This window comes from Oncorhynchus kisutch, linkage group LG26 (assembly GCF_002021735.2).
Source record: "Oncorhynchus kisutch isolate 150728-3 linkage group LG26, Okis_V2, whole genome shotgun sequence".
Lineage (NCBI taxonomy): Eukaryota > Metazoa > Chordata > Actinopteri > Salmoniformes > Salmonidae > Oncorhynchus > Oncorhynchus kisutch.
In genome coordinates, this window is record NC_034199.2 from 28,389,146 (window position 1) to 28,407,130 (window position 17,985).

Here is a 17,985-nt window from a genome sequence, read left to right on the forward strand (position 1 = left end):
TACAGTCTACAGACACTTTACTGTTAGTCTACAGACACTTTACTGTTACAGTCTACAGACACTTTACTGTTACAGTCTACAGACACTTTACTGTTACAGTCTATAGACACTTTACTGTTAGTCTACAGACACTTTACTGTTAGTCTACAGACACTTTACTGTTAGTCTACAGACACTTTACTGTTACAGTCTACAGACACTTTACTGTTAGTCTACAGACACTTTACTGTTACAGTCTATAGACACTTTACTGTTAGTCTACAGACATTTTACTGATACAGTCTACAGACACTTTACTGTTACAGTCTACAGACACTTTACTGTTAGTCTATAGACACTTTACTGTTACAGTCTACAGACACTTTACTGTTACAGTCTATAGACACTTTACTGTTAGTCTACAGACACTTTACTGTTTCAGTCTATAGACACTTTACTGTTACAGTCTACAGACACTTTACTGTTACAGTCTACAGACACTTTACTGTTACCGTCTACAGACACATTACTGTTAGTCTACAGACCCATTACTGTTAGTCTACAGACACTTTACTGTTACAGTCTACAGACACTTTACTGTTAGTCTACAGACACTTTACTGTTACAGTCTACAGACACTTTACTGTTACAGTCTACAGACACTTTACTGTTAGTCTACAGACACTTTACTGTTAGTCTACAGACACTTTACTGTTAGTCTACAGACACTTTACTGTTAGTCTACAGACACTTTACTGTTACAGTCTACAGACACTTTACTGTTACAGTCTACAGACACTTTACTGTTACAGTCTACAGACACTTTACTGTTAGTCTACAGACTCTTTACTGTTAGTCTACAGACACTTTACTGTTACAGTCTACAGACACTTTACTGTTACAGTCTACAAACACTTTACTGTTAGTCTACAGACTCTTTACTGTTAGTCTACAGACACTTTACTGTTATTCTACAGACTCTTTACTGTTACAGTCTACAGACACTTTACTGTTACACAGGGTGTCTGTGTTTACGCCACATGTCCCACACTGTCTACAGACTACCCACTATGCAGTGGTGTTGAGCTCAGTTGTCAATGAGGTCAGAGGCTCCCGAGATGCCAGGTCAGGTTTGGTTGGGTTTATAAGACTGGTGGGAGGTGATCTTGCCTAAGGGAGACTCACACACTAACACACTATATGCTGTACACACACACCACACACTCTCAGAACGGTCTTAATGATTACTTAAGGTCCCACTGGAACTTACATCCTGTATGAATAAAGGTCATTTACTCTCTCAGCTCTCCAGAGCAACTCAGAACGCATCATAAACAAATATAAGTGAAGGAAGAGATCAGAGATTGGTGTGTGTGTGTTCTCCAAAAGGTGATCTCTCTCATATTCCTTCCTGAGTAGAATCTAAAACATCATCATGGCAGGGTAGCAACAAAACAATCAGACATTTTGACATGTCCTTGTCTACTAGTTATTGTTTTTCTCAAACATGTTTTCATAAACCACATTAGTCTTCTTTTCCTTCCTTCCTTCCTTCCTTCCTTTCTTTCTTTCTTTCTTTCTTTCTTTCTCCCTCTTCTCCCTCCCTTAGTAACCTAGCATTCTCATATCGTTTAAGCGTGTTAAAGCATCAATATAGAAGCCATTGATTTTCTAAACTGTTAATGGAGGCCTTGGGGCCAGGCAAGCTCATTAAAACCATACAGATGTCAAGCTGCTGTAATGAGACTACATTAGTTTACTGGGAGCTTAACTACACTAGACTGGAAAATCCATCCGTCGCTTCCATTCTAATTGACCGATAATTATAATGGGTTTCCAGTCCTCCTCCTCCGAGAGAGAGATGTACTGTGCACTGGGGGTTTTGATATAAATGCTATAGGGTATAATGCTTAGAAGGAATGCTATGAGAGAAATGCTTCTTTCTTCAGTTCCACCTTCATTTGAAGCCCTGTTCAGAGTTGCATTGCACATGAATTTCAATAAGAAAATTCAATAAGCACAATTTTGCCTCAACCCCCTAACAGACGTTTTGGGGTATGAATATGAATATGTATTTTGGCTGTTTCTGGTGTAAATTACAATGAATATTCTGGCTAATATTATACAGTTTGCACTCATAAATATGTAAGATTTTAATTTGAGCCAGTTTGCTACAGCAGGAAAATAATCCTCCAGCAACAAGAAATGTGAATTTTTGTAGGGTTGATACATTTTTTGTAAGGGAAAATAAAGTCTGAAAAGTGGAAATAAAAAAACTTCAGAAGCCTTTTGAAACCTCAAATACACTACATGTTGTACATTTCCTGTTGCAGGAAAGTTCTCCTGCAACACGGTGATCAAATTAAGATCCTACATCTGTATTGAGAGCTGAAGGTGAGAGTTCGTTTTTTTCAGGGTTGTTTTCGACAGTATATCTGCCAACTCTCTACTGGGCACCGTACCCTGCCATGAGTATACCAGTGTGTCTCAGCTTAACTCTCCTAAACCAATGTTGTGTGTGTTACATGTTGCTCTGCAACAGTAGGAGTGGGATTGTAATCATGCAGGCTGGGGAGATTGTATTTATGCAGTTTTTATTGTTCCCTATCAGAGGCCAATATGCTAGCAGCAGATGCTGGCGCCCTAACTGAGCTAGATGCTACAGCAGTTACACTCGGCGCAGTGTCTGTGTGTGTGGACTAGTGTTGTCACGTTACCAACATTTTACTAACGACACGATACCAGGTCAAGTATCACCATACCAAGGGTGGAAAATTCAGTGGCCTAGCTTCCTGTTCGCCCTGTCTCCCGGACGCTTGTTCCCATTTTCTAAACATTATGCTCATAAGCTACACAAAAAAACTGTCACTGAAATTCACACTTCTACTCAATACAACACATATTAATTTTAACTGCACACTGTTTGCTGTATAATATAATGCTGCAATGTCTGATTTGCTCATATTTGCAAAGGCCTGTGATTTTTCCTGGAGGAATGGGAGGAAGGAGTGTACATGCATAATGATCTGCATGTCATTGTGTCAGTTAGGGGAAAACACTGCATGAAACCTTTTCTAATCTTCAGAAACAGAACGTAAAGAGCACCAGAAAGTGAAAGACACTGAAAAAAAATAAAGTGCATTCAGAAAGTATTCAGACCCATCGACTTTTACCACGTTGTTGCATTACAGCCTTATTCAAAAATGGATTCAATCGTTTTTCCCCCTCATCAATCTACACACTATACTCTGTAATGACAAAGCAAAAACAAATACATAAGTATTCAGACCCTTTACTCAGTACTTTGTTGAAGCACCTTTGGCAGCAATTACAACCTCGAGTGTTCTTGGGTATGACAGTACAAGTTTGGCACACCTGTATTTGGAGAGTTTCTCCCATTCTTCTCTGCAGATCCTCTCGAGCTCTGTCAGTTTGGATGGGGAGCGTTGCTGCACAGCTATACTCAGGTCTCTACAGAGGTATTCAATCGGGTTCAAGTCCGGGCTTTGGCTGGGCCACTCAAGGACATTCGGAGACTTGTCCCGAAGCCACTCCTGCGTTATCTTGGCTGTGTGCTTAGGGTCGTTGTTCTGTTGGAAGGTGAACCTTCACCCCAGTCTGAGGTCTTCAGCGCTTTGGTGCTGGTTTTCATCAAGGATCTCTCTGTACTTTGGTCCGTTCAGCTTTCCCTCGATCCTGACTACTCTCCCATTCCCTACCTCTGAAAAACATCGCCACAGCATGATGCTGCCACCACCATGCTTCACCGTAGAGATGGTGTCAGGTTTCCTCCAGACGTGACTCTTGGCATTCAGGCCTAAGAGTTCAATTTTGGTTTCATCAGACCAGAGAATCTTATTTCTCATGGTCTGAGAGTCCTTTAGGTGCCTTTTGGCAAACTCCAAGCTGACCTTCCATCTGCCCACTCTACCATAAAGCCCTGATTGGTGGAGTTCTGCAGAGATGGTTGTCCTTCTGGAAGGTTCTCCCATCTGTACAGAAGAACTCTGGAGCTCTGTCAGATTGACAATCGGGTTCTTGGCCATCTCCCTGACCATGACCCTTCTCCCCCGATTGCTCAGTTTGGCAGTTTGAAGGCCACTGTGTTCTTGTGGAGCTTCAATGCTGTAGAAATTTCTCATTACCCTTCCCCAGATCTGTGCCTCGACACAATTCTTTTTCGGAACTCTACAGACAATTCCTTCGACCTCATGGCTTGGTTTTTGCTCTGACATGCACTGTCAACTGTGGGACCTTATATAGACAGGTTTGTGCCTTTCCACATCATGTCCAATCAATTGAATCTACCACAGGTGGACTCCAATCAAGTTGTAGAAACATCTCAATGATGATCAATGGGAATAGAATGCACCTGAGCTCAATTTCGAATCTCATAGCAAAGAGTCTGAATACTTATTTAAATAAGGTATTTCTGTTTTTATTTACAAATAATTGTGTTAATAATTTCTAAAAAAAAATTAACTTTGTCATTATGGGGTGTTGTGTGTAGAGTGACGAGGGAAAAAATTAGACTGTAATGTAACAAAATGTTGAAAAAGTCAAGTGGTCTGAATACGTCGATCGAGAACATCCCAAACATGCTCAATGGGTGACATGTCTGGTGAGTATGCAGGCCATGAAAGAACTAGTACATTTTCAGCTTCCAGGAATTGTGTACAGATCCTTACGACATGGTCGCTGTGCATTATCATGCTGAAACTTGAGGTGATGGAGGCAGATGAATTGCAGGACAATGGGCCTCAGGATCTCGTCATGGTATCTCTGTGCATTCAAATTGCCATCGATAAAATGCAATTGTGTTCATTGTCCATGGTTTATGCCGGCCCATACCATAACCCCACAGCTACCATAGGGCACTCTGTTCACAATGTTGACATCAGCAAACCGCTTGTTCACACGACGCCATACACGCTGTCTGCCATATACCCAGTACAGTTGAAACTGGGATTCATCCAGCGTGCCAGTGTCCATGGAAAGTGAGCATTTGTCCACTGAAGTCTGTTACAAAGCCGAACTGCAGTCAGGCCAAGACCCTGGTGAAGACGATGAGCATGCAGATGAGCTTCGCAGAGACGGTTTCTGACAGTTTGTGCAGAAATTCTTCATTTGTACAAACCCACAGTTTCATCAGCTGCCCTGGTGGCTGGTCTGATGATCCTGCAGGTGAAGAAGCCGGATGTGGAGGTCCTGGGCTGATGTGGTTACACTTGGTCTGAGGTTGTGAGGCCGGTTAGACGTACTGCCAAATTCTCTAAAATGACGTTGGAGGCGGACTTATGGTAGAAAAATCTACATTCAATTCTCTGGCAACAGCTCTGGTGGACATACCTGCAGTCAGTATGCCAATTGCTCCCTCAAAACTTGACACATCTGTAGCATTGTGTTGTGCAACAAAACTGCACATTTTTATGGTGGCCTTTTATTGTCCCCAGCACAAGTTGCATTTATTCAGCTTCTTGATATTCCACACCTGTTTATCTTGGCAAAGGATAAATGCTCAGTAACAGGGATGTAAACACCTTTGTCCACAACATTTGAGGGAAATAAGCTTTTTGTGTGAATGGAACATTTCTGGGGTCTTTTATTCCAGCTCATGAAACATGAAACCAACACTTTACCTGTTGTGTTTATATTTTGGTTCATATAGTTGTGTCTATATGAATACTACCTTTGAAGCACATCTCATGAGTAGCAGACCCTTTTTCTGTGCCAATCAAATGTGCCTAAACCAATTGTCAAGTTACCAGGTTGTTAGCTAGCTAGGTAACATGACTGAACAACACTGTTTGTTATCAAACCAATAAATAGCAACCCGGGATTAGTTTAAAACGACCCATGACTTGGTTTGTGAAATTCTATCAAATACACTCCAAATCGCGCAGGAAGAAAAAAAAGATAGCTCCAGTTATAGGAGTGATATTTTAGCCGTTTGAGACAAGCCCTTGTCTTGGCTGTAAAGCTGCAAGTATACCTGCGTTTGTCCTCTTTCCCACTGCTGCGTGACAGTGAACTTACAAACAAACGCCTCAGACTGGACGCTGCTCTTTGTTATATCTGGGATGAAATGATATACAATGTATCAACCTGGCTCACTCTGTGCACTGCTCCAATGTAACAACAGAAGACTGATCAGGGTCTCCATCCTCGCTCGCAATCAAGGCTAAATTCTATTTCACAACTGACAGAGGAATAGATGTGCATGAGGAGCGGATGTAGAGAAGCAGGTAAGTGAGGGCTGGTATGGGATACGGTTGGCTGATTTACAGCTGCCACACCTGATATGTGCTTAGTTAAATAAAGGGGAAATACAAATACATAAATGAAAGTGAAGTGGATATTATTGGACCGGTTCAGTGTACTGTGTACTGAACTTATAAACATTTTATAAAAGGCGCGGTACGGTATACCGTGCAACACTAGTGTGGACAGGGTCATCTGCTCACCTAGATGTTATTTATCTACATGTTTGTGGGTGATAACACCCCATTGAGATGAATGGGGTATTTCCACGAACAAAAATAACAACATACACACACAAGTACAAACGCACACATACCACAACATTAATGATGTGACATGTAGCCTACTATGTAAAGTAATGTGTAGCCTAATAAGCTGTCAGCTTTGTGTATGTGTTTCTGTCGATGTTATGATAATTATTTTGTGTGTGTGTGTGAGAAAATGAAGTGACCTTTCAGCTGACTCATTATGCAAAATAAATCAGCTAATTTCAATCAGCCATGATATTATGTTGTTGTTCAATTTTAGCTTACATTTGGGAAGCCTTACTAGCCTGAAAGGCTATTATATTCTTCATTATTAAGAACAAACCAAGCATTGAAATAGATCAGGAGGCAGAATTAGTTTAAGCTCACAGCACTAAACTGCCGACACGAAGGTGATATGACTGTAGGAAACATCCATCAGTCCAGTTACTGATGGAGCTGAAATAAACAGAGGAGTTTTAATCATCACACTGTGGGTACAGGTTAGTTCACTTTTGAGAAGAGTTTGTAATTCTCATAATAGTTTTTATTGTCCTGTTTTCCTTTACTGATATTTACTTGTCATTTTTCAGGCTCACATTCCTGTATTGAGTCATTTTGTGCCCGCATGGTAATGTAAGGCAAATGTGGGCGATAACATGCTATTAAGGCCTACCTGACACCACTTGTTTATAAATGGGGGATAGTATATTCCACTGGCTTCCCACCACATAGGGTATCTAAATCAGTTTGTTTCCGCTTTTGGGATGAGAAGGAGGGGACAAGGTGTGTATGGTATTCTATGTCAAGTCAGGGCTGACTAAAGCCACTTAAAGTGTCTTTCTTCTAATGATTGATGATTACTCTCTGCTCCTTTTTTCCAATAAATCCTGCACCTATTTGAAATCTTCTTGCCGTCATAACCTACCCCCTACCTTGGCCGTTACACAGTACAGTTTGACATCCCTAAAAAGAAAGTGTTCACCATCTATTTTGAAAGGTTTTAATAACACCGGTATTTATGTAGATAAATCTTAGCGAACTGTTTACCATGTTGAGTTAATAGGATATTAATTAGTGAGAGGCTGATATCACCTGCCGGTGGCTGTAGTCAAGCCCTGGGACAATATTTACTCAGCACTAATGTAATCAACACACGACTAATATGATTTATATCAACACAGCTAACTAACCTAACCTCCCAGGTAGACCTGTTGTCACTGGAGGATCCACAGACGCTAGTATGACCGTAAAACCCCTAATATTTGCTATTAAGATAATTGGATGCTCCAGGCTTATCTCTAGGAAAGCAAAGCCTTTCCTGTAAAATGATGAAGCATATAATCAGAAGCTGGTGTCAGCCTTCCATCACTACTCAGATTAAATGGAAAGATGGCACCAACAGAGAGGGCTGCCTCGCTTCGCGTTCTGAGGAAACTTTGCAGTATTTCGTTTTTTATGTATTATTCCTTACATCGTTTTAGGCAAGAATTTTTGGGGGACGTACAGTATATTTATATATTCTTAATTCCATTCCTTTACTTAGATTTGTGTGTATTGGGTATATGTTGTGGACTTGTTAGATATTACTTGTTAGATATTGCTGCACTTGTTGGAACTAGAAGCACAAGAATGTTCGCTACACCCACAATAACATCTGTTATACACGTGTATGTGACCAATAAAATTTGATTTGATGTTAGTAGTTGAATACCTGACCTCTAATATTCTCTCTGATTGTCCCCTCCAGGTCCCTTTATGGTGGGCATGCTGAAGAAGGACTGGGCATCTCAGAACAGCATTGCCCTGTCGTGGCTGGAGCCAGAACAGATCTCCCTCCTGGTGGTCGACTATGAGGTCAAGTACTACGAGAAGGAACATGAGGAGTTGAGCTACTCGTCGACGCGGACCAAAGCCCCCAGTGTGATCATCACAGGGTTAAAGCCCTCCACCTGCTACGTCTTCAGCCTGAGAACACGCACCTCCGCTGGACACAGCGCCTACAGCCCCAAATACGAGTATGAGACCACGGACGACAGTGAGTACCTCATACCGCCCACTCTGTCTGTTTCATGACCCCTAACACTTAACCCTAGATGTAATCAATGAAAAGATAAATCCATGAACTTGGTGATGTTGTTTGTATTTATATTGCCTTTTAGAGAGGCTTTACAGCTGACATTGAAGTTGACAGAGTGTACTGATGTATAGGGTGTACAGATGAGTCATTGATCGCTCATGCACTTTTCTACCTGTATTTTATTGTCTGTGTATGTCCTTTTCTATGCTTTATTGTGTGTTTTTATGTATACACAGAACCACAACCAAAGTGTTCCCACGGGGATAATAAAGCCATGCTGAATACTAACATACAGACCTGTGTTTGTGGTTCTGTCCTATATACTTGGTCAGTTCTTAAAGGGGTTCATTTTTACTGTACCAGGGTTTTTATCTTAGAGGTGCCAGAACTCAAGCAGTAGAAATATAGAGGTGTAGGTTCTCTATACTGGTCGGTCAGCACCAGTCCACTCTGATCTGGCCTCAGTGGTGTCTCCTATCTCCTCCTCCTCTCCTCCTCTTTCCCCCCTCATCTATCTAGCTGAAGAGCTTTCTTTATCTAGTGGATCAGACAGTCCTGGCCTGCCTTTGTTCTGCCCTTTAATCAAGGAGAAAATACCCTCTCCCTCCCTCCCCTCCTTACCTCCCTCTCTTCTCTCCCCTGTATCCCTCCCTTTCTGCTTGTCCCCGCCCTCTCCATACCTGTTCTGCCTCTCCTCCTATCTAACCTCTTCCTTCCCCATCTACAGTGCCTTCTGAAAGTATTCAGAGCCCTTGACTTTTTCCACATGTTGTTACGTGACAGCCTTATTCTAAAATGGATTAAATAAATGAAACATCCTCATCAATCTACACACACACCACCCCATAATGAAAAGCAAAAACAGGTTTTTAGAAATGTTTGCTACTTTATAAAAAATAAAAACAGAAATACCTTATTTACATAAGTATTCAGACCTTTTGCTTTGACACTCGAAATTGAGCTCAGATGCATCCTGTTTCAATTGATAATGCTTTATGTTTTTACAACTTGATTGGTGTCCATCTGTGGTAAATTCAATTGATTGGACATGATTTGGAAAGGCACACACCTTTCTATATAAGGTCCCACAGTTGACAGTGTATGGCAGAGCAAAAACCAAGCCATGAGGTCAAAGGAATTGTCCGTAGAACGCCAAGACAGGATTGTGTTGAGGCACAGATCTGGAGAAGGGTACCAAAAAATGTCTGCAGCATTGAAGGTCACCAAGAACACAGTGGCCTCCATCATTCTTAAATGGAAGAAGTCTGGAACCACCAAGACTCAGCCTAGAGCTAGCCGCCAGGACAAACTGAGCAATCGGGGGAGAAGGGCCTTGGTCAGGGAGGTGACCAAGAACCCGATGGTCACTCTGAGTTGGGAGAACCATCCAGAAGGACAACCATCTCTGCAGCACCATTCCTACGTTGAAGTTTGGTGGTGGCAGCATCATGCTGTGGGATTGTTTTTCAGCAGCAGGGACTGGGAGACTAGTCAGGATCGAGGGAAAGATGAACGGAGCAATGTACAGAGATCCTTGATGAAAACCTGATCAAGAGAGTTCAGGACCTCAGTCTAGGGCGAAGGTTCATCAGGTTCAACAGGACAACGACCCTAAGCACACAGCCAAGATAACACAGAAGTGGCTTCGGGACAAGTCTCTGAATGTCCTTGAGTGGCCCAGCCAGAGCTCGGACTTCAACCTGATCAAACCTCTCTGGAGAGACCTGGACATAGCTGTGCAGCGACGCTCCCCGTCCAAACTGACAGAGCTTGAGAGGATCTGCAGAGAAGAATGGGAGAAGCTTCACAAATACAGGTGTGCCAAGTTTGTAGCGTCATACCCAAGAAGACTCGAGGCTGTAATCGCTGCCAAAGGTGCTTCAACAAAGTACTGAGTAAAGGGTCTGAATACTTATGGAAATGTGTTATTTCCGGGGTAAAAAATAAATTGCTACATTTTCTAAAAAAAACGTTTTTGCTTTGTCATTATGGGGTATGTGTGTGTAGACTGATGAGGGAAAAAGTGTTTAATACATTTTAGAAAAAGGCTGTAACGTAACAAAATGTGGAAAAACTCAAGTGGTCTTGAGTACTTTCCAAAGGCATGACAGTCATGACAGCCCTTTAGATTCAACCCTTTCACACACATCCACACAGGCCTCGGTCTCATTAGCGTCAATCCGGCCTGACTGCTTAGTTAGGCTTCAGAGTGTGTGTGAACTCCTGGTCAGGAGAACCGTCCTGTGAAGTCATCTACCCCTCTGATCAGCTGTGTTCCTCTCTCCCCGTCTGACTGGCAATTATCTCTGTCCAGACCCCAGCTACATATACACTCTCGCACACACACACACATTCCGACCTTCACACATTCAAGCGTACACACACACACTTACAAACATATTGGCACCGATCCTCACACATCCACGCATACTTGCGGGCACACAAATGCTGTCACGTCTGGGTTGGGGGCTACGCATCCTGGTCTCCAATTCATATTCATTAAGTGTCAAATTTTGTAGAAATACATTTTGCTAATAGCAATCATCTTTCAATTATGTGGGATTCGTTAGCCCTGTGAAGAAACAGAGAGAAGGGAAAATAATGAATATCAAATGTGGCTAATTTTGGCAAATGATCAGAGACTAAATCACAATTTCATGAATGAATAATATTAATGAAATGGCACCAAGCATATGAATGATTCCTTTTAAAATAGAATGGTTGTCTTTCAGACCAAGAGTTCATCAATCTCTCCATATTCATTTCAAATTAATTAATACTAACAATATCAATTATTACTAATAAAAGTGCTTTTCTCTCCTCAGTCTGATTTGATAAAGATGTTTTAAAAGTGGTATAGTTATTGTCTTATGACTTTCTTCTGACTTAATCATGTGAATGTATCTTGTTTTTGTGATGGCATCTCTCTTCCAGTGATATGGCTGTATGTCTATACTGTAAATCACTTAATACGTCCAGATAATAATCAATCAATTGATTTGTCCCCTCCCCGTAGCGTCGGACATGGCGTCAGACCAGGGTCAGGTGTTGGTGATCGTCACGGCAGCCGTGGGAGGCTTCACTCTCCTCATCATCCTCACCCTCTTCTTCCTCATCACCGGACGGTAAGACACACACACACACTTAGGTTCTTGGGAGATGTCCCAAGGGACTAGTAGGTCAGCACTACAGATAGGGCTGTAGGATAGTTCAGCACCATGGCCAGCACTAAAGGTGTCTTCAGGAGCATTGTCAGGGCTGTAGGATAGTTCAGCACCATGGACAGCTCAGCACCATGGACAGCTCAGCACCATGGACAGCACTAAATTATGTGACTTCTGGAGCACTGAGGTGGCTATAGGATAGTTCAGCACCATGGACAGCACTAAAGGTGTCTTCAGGAGTATTGACAGGGCTGTAGGATAGTTCAGCACCATGGAACGTTCAGCACCACGGACAGCACCCGAAAGGAAAAGGCGAAGCGAGAGGGATAACTTCTCGAGCAGGTGGCGTTATTCTGTTTCTTTCACTCACCAAGGGAGGAGTTTTTATATACAGTAGAGGTCAATGAGAGAGTGTCGAATTTTGTCAGCAAAAAATGTAATGACTTATTTGCTACGTAGGTTTATTTGATCAAATACATTTTTTGGAGTGCTTAGGTTGCTATGAGTGTACTGATATAAGTAGGACACATGACATCCCGGCAAATTTGAGGAGTTATCGAAGTTGTCTTGAGATGCCTATGCATACAGTATTCATGACATGTGTGAATACTAGGGAGTTTTTCCTAGCCACCGTGCTTCTACACCTGCATTGCTTGCTGTTTGGGGTTTTAGGCTGGGTTTCTGTACAGCACTTTGAGATATCAGCTGATGTACGAAGGGCTATATAAATAAATTTGATTTGATTTGATGACATGAGGCTAGAAGCATAGCATCTCTCTCCATTGAATGCAGGCGGTTGACGTCAACACCCCTCATCAAATATTCAAGTATTAAAATAACGAGATGTAGTAGTCTTCAGTAGCACTGACAGGGCTGTAGAAAAGTTCAGCACCACACTACTGTGGACAGCTCCCTCTGTACTGAGAGGCCTACATACAGTAATACAATGGCATTTCACACTTCATTTTAAAAAGTTTGAAAAGTACCCAAAGAACAATTAAAAGTAGGATGTGATGAAACCTTTGAGATGACCTTCCAGTCTATGTAGGTGTTAAGTCTGTTCTGAAAAGCTTTCTAAATAAGGGAGGCACTGTGAATTTAGATAAGTAGCATCAAACAGGAACCAGTTGAACCAGGATTGTCCCTCAATCCTCATGTGTGTATCTGTCTATGTATAGGTGACCGTCCAGCCTGTGTAGGGGTGGGCCTATCTCTGTACTCTAAACCCACACTGCTGCTCTTCACTTCTACTTCAGGGTTATCTTTCAACACTCATCCCTCTCTTTCCTCACTCTCTGATCCCTCTCTGTCCTCTCATCATTCTGTCTATGCTCCTCTCTCTTTTGTCTCTTTGCACTTTCTCCTCTCATCCTCTCCTCATTCTCTCCTCATTCTCTCCTCATTCTCTCCTCATTCTCTCCTCATCCTTTCCTCATTCTCTCCTCATCCTCTCATCATTCTCTCCTCATTCTCTCCTCATTCTCTCCTCATCCTCTCCTCATCCTCTCCTCATTCTCTCCTCATCCTTTCCTCATTCTCTCCTCATCCTCTCATCATTCTCTCCTCATTCTCTCCTCATTCTCTCCTCATCCTCTCCTCATCCTCTCCTCATTCTCTCCTTATCCTCTCCTCATTCTCTCCTCATTCTCTCCTCATCCTCTCCTCATTCTCTCCTCATTCTCTCCTCATCCTCTCCTCATTCTCTCCTCATCCTCTCCTCATTCTCTCCTCATTCTCTCCTCATCCTCTCCTCATTCTCTCCTCATTCTCTCCTCATTCTCTCCTCATCCTCTCCTCATCCTCTCCTCATCCTCTCCTCATTCTCTCCTCTTTTATCAGTGGAAACACTGGCTTCAGCATGTAGTAATGACTCAGTGGATATTAGGGTAGAGAGTAGGTTGAATTACATTGACTTTTAGATTAAAGCTCTGGGCAGGGTTTGATATTGAAAGGTGGTGTGTGTGTGTGTGTGTGTGTGTGTGTGTGTGTGTGTGTGTGTGTGTGTGTGTGTGTGTGTGTGTGTGTGTGTGTGTGTGTGTGTGTGTGTGTGTGTGTGTGTGTGTGTGTGTGTGTGTGTGTGTGTGTGTGTGTGTGTGTGTGTGTGTGTGTGTGTGCGTGCGTGTTTGTGTTTTTGAGCGTGAGTGTTCGTGAATAGCCTTTAAAGCCACAGCACTATCCTTTACACCCTTTTTTGAGAACACCTTTGAAAAATAGTTTGTGTCTGTCTGTGTGTGCGTTCAGTCTTTGTGTGTTTTCAAAGCCAGTGATTCAGTGATAGTGGTGCTAGACAGGTCTGATAAAGGAGCTTTAATCAACACACTGACCCCATCACTGGCGGGGCTACAGTCAATTCTTCTCTCATCTAAAGAGATGAGACGAGTATCCAAGATGGCGTAGCAGTATGACGTGTTTGTTTTTGTCCCGTGTAAATATTCAGTTTTAGTTTTTTTGTATACATTTCAATCTCTTTTTTTCCATTTTCGGATTAAATATACCTTCCTGCAACCCGTCTCACCCAATGTGGTGCGGGTCTGCTATTTTTTAGACCTTATAACTGGAACCTCCATCAGCAGCTAGTCAGCTAATTAGCTACTAGCTATTTAGTCATTGTTAGCCACTTCTAGTGGTCTTTACCTTTTAGCTCAGACACCAGCCGCTTTAGCCCTGATAGCCCGGATAATACCTGCCAGTCTGCACAGCACTATATCAGCCCTGAGCATATCTGACTGTTTCTTTCCATTTCTGAATTTCTGCCACATGCTCTGGACCATCACACTGGATCATCGCAGCTAGCTAGCTGCTACCGAGTGACTATTGTGGCTAACGCCTCTCTGGCCAATTGGCCTGGACCCTTGTCAACACGGAGCCCCACCGATCCATCACGACTGGTCTGCTGATGTAATTCAGCCGATGTGCTCTCAACCGGCCTCTGCGTCGTGGATGTCGGTGAAGACCTATCTGCTAGCCCCGACCCGCTAGCTTTTCTCCTGCTCGCCTAGCGTAGTAACGACTACCGAACGGCTCCCTGTTTCATCTATTGCTGCTCATTGGACCCTATGACCACTCGGCTACACACCTGATGGCCGCTGGACTGTTCATTAACACTGTACTTCATTTTGTTTATCTATCTGCTCCAGCCTCGAACTCAGGCCCTGTGTGGAGCTAACTGACCCGCTCTGCCCATTCATCACCATGCACCCGTTGTTGTTGTCTTAGCTGTTTACCCGTTGTTGTCTTACCTGTTGTTGTCTTAGTTGTTTACCTGTTGTTGTCTTAGCTCTCCCAATCAACACCTGTGGTTGCTTTATGCCTCTCTCTAATGTCAATATGCCTTGTATACTGTTGTTTAGGGCAGCTCTCATTGTTTTATTTGACTGCAGAGCCCCTAGTCCTGCTCATCATGTCTAAGATAGCCCCTTTGTCCCACCCCCCACACATGCAGAGACCACACCTAGCTTAACTGCCGCCTCCAAAGATGCAACCTCACTCATCGTCACTGAATGCCTAGGCTTACCTCCACTATACTCGCACCCTACCGTGCCCGTGTCTGTACATTATGCCCTGAATCTATCCTACCACGCCCATAAATCTGCTCCTTTTATTCTCTGTTCCAAACACACTAGATGACCAATTCTTATAGCATTTAGCCGTACCCTCATCCTACTCCTCTTCTGTTCCTCTGGTGATGTAGAGGTTAACCCAGGCCCTGCATGTCCCCAGGTGCCATCATTTGTTGACTTCTGTAATTGTAAAAGCCTTGGGTTCATGCATGTTAACATCAGAAGCCTCCTCCCTAAGTTTGTTTTATTCACTGCTTTAGCACACTTCACCAACACTGATGTCCTAGCCATGTCTGAATCCTGGCTTTGGAAGCCACCAAAAACTCAGCTCCCAGCTGTTCCCTGGACACCATATGTGAATTGATTGCCCCCTGTGTAATCTCAGAGTTTACTGTTAGGTGACCTAAATTGGGATATGCTGAACACCCCGTCCGTCCTACATTCTAAACTTCTAAACATTCTAAAGATGCCCTTAATCTCACACAAATTATCAATGAACCTACCAGGTACAACCCCAAATCCATAAACATGGGCACCCTCATGGATATCATCCTGACCAACTTTCCCTCTAAATACACCTCTCTGTCTTCAATCAAGATCTCAGCGATCACTGCCTCATTGCCTGCGTCCATTATGGGTCCGCGGTCAAACAACCACCCCACATCACTGTCAAACGCTCCCTAAAACACTTCTGCGAGCAGGCCTTTCTAATCGACCTTGCCCGGGTATCCTGGAAGGATATTTATCCCATCAATAGAGGATGCCTGGTTGTTCTTTAAAAGTGCTTTCCTCACCATCTTAAATAAGCATGCCCCTTTCAAAAAATGTAGAACTAAGAACAGCCCTTGGTTCACTCCAGACTTGACTGCCAGCACAAAAACATCCTGTGGCACACTGCAATAGCATCGAATAGTCCCCGCGATATGCAACTTTTCAGGGAAGTCAGGAACCAATATACACAGTCAGTTAGGAAAGCAAAGGCTAGCTTTTTCAAACAGAAATCGGCATATTGCGGCACTATTTCCAAAATGTTTTGGGACACTGTAAAGTCCATGGAGAATAAGAGCACCTCCTCCCAGCTGCCCACTGCACTGATAGAGCTGCAAAATCTGGATTTCTACAAATTAGCTGGGCTAGACAATCTGGACCCTCTCTTCCTAAAATTATCCACTGCCATTGTTGCAACCCCTATTACTAGTCTGTTCAACCTCTCTTTCCTATCGTCTGAGATTCCAAAAGATTGGAAAGCGGCCGCGGTCATCCCCCTCTTCAAAGCGGGAGACACTTGACCCAAACTGTTACAGACCTATATCCATCCTGCCCTGCCTTTCTAAAGTCTTCGAAAGCCAAGTGAACAAACAGATAATCGACCATTTCTAATCCCACCGTACCTTCTCCGCTATGCAATCCGTTATTCCGAGCTGGTCACAGGTGCACATCAGCCTCTCTCAAGGTCCTTACAGATATCATAACCACCGATAAAAGACAGTACTGTGCAGCCATCTTAATTGACCTGGCCAAGGCTTTCGACTCTGTCAATCACCGTATTCGTATTAGTAGACTCAACAGCCTTGGTTTCTCGAATGACTACCTCGCCTGGTTCACCAACTACTTCTCCGATAGAATTCAGTGTGTCAAATCAGAGGGCCTGTTTTCCGGACCTCTGGCAGTCTCTATGGAGGTGCCACAGGGTTCAATTCTCAGGCCGACTCTTTCCTCTGTATATGTCAATTATGTCGCTCTTGCTGCGGGTGACTCTTTGATCCACCTCTACGCAGATGGCACCATTCTGTATACATCTGGCCCTTCTTTGGACACTGTGTTAACAAACCTCCAGACGAGCTTCAATGCCATACAACACTCCTTCTGTGGCCTCCAACTGCTCCAACCCGCCCTCCCGACTAGCATCACTACTCTGGATGGTTCTGACTTAGAATATGTGGACATCTACAAATACCTTTGTGTCTGGCTAGACTGTAAACTCTCCTTCCAGACTCACATTAAGCATCTCCAATCCTAAATTAAATCTAGAATTGGCTTCCTATTTCGCAACAAAGCCTCCTTCACTCAAGCTGCCAAACATACCCTCGTAAAACTGACTATCCTACCGATCCTTGACTTCGGCAATGTCATTTACAAAATAGCCTCCAACACTCTACTCAGCAAATTGGATGCAGTATATCACAGTGCCGTCCGTTTTGTCACCAAAGCCCCATATACTACCCACCACTGTGACCTGTATGCTCTCGTTGGCTGGTCCTTGCTACATATTCGTCGCCAAACCCACTGGCTCCAGGTCATCTAAACTCAGCAAAAAAAATTATGTCCTCTCACTGTCAACTGCATTTATTTTCAGAAAACTTAACATGTGTAAATATTTGTATGAACAACAAGACTCAACAACTGAGACATAAACTGAACAAGTTCCACAGACATGTGATGAACATAAATGGAATAATGTTTCCCTGAACAAAGGGGGGTCAAAATCAAAAGTAACAGTCAGTATCTGGTGTGGCCACCAGCTGCATTAAGTACCGCAGTGCATCTCCTCCACATGGACTGCACCAGATTTGCCAGTTCTTGCTGTGAGATGTTACCCCACTCTTCCTCCAAGGCACTTGCAAGTTCCCAGACATTTCTGCGGGGAATTGAGATCGGATTGAGATCCGGGCTCTTCGCTGGCCATGGCAGAACAC

The 17,985-nt window shown here is 43.2% G+C and overlaps 1 protein-coding gene across 2 annotated transcripts in view; it reads left to right on the forward strand.

Moving 5' to 3' along the window:
• LOC109877800 (ephrin type-A receptor 6-like) overlaps positions 1 to 17,985 on the forward strand; it is a 204,830-nt gene that overhangs the window by 167,109 nt on the left and 19,736 nt on the right. For both annotated transcript variants that reach the window (XM_031805585.1, XM_031805584.1), the window contains exons 8-9: positions 8,236 to 8,523; positions 11,582 to 11,690. In XM_031805585.1, the coding sequence (XP_031661445.1) occupies positions 8,236 to 8,523; positions 11,582 to 11,690 (397 nt within the window). The remainder of the gene's footprint in view (positions 1 to 8,235; positions 8,524 to 11,581; positions 11,691 to 17,985) is intronic.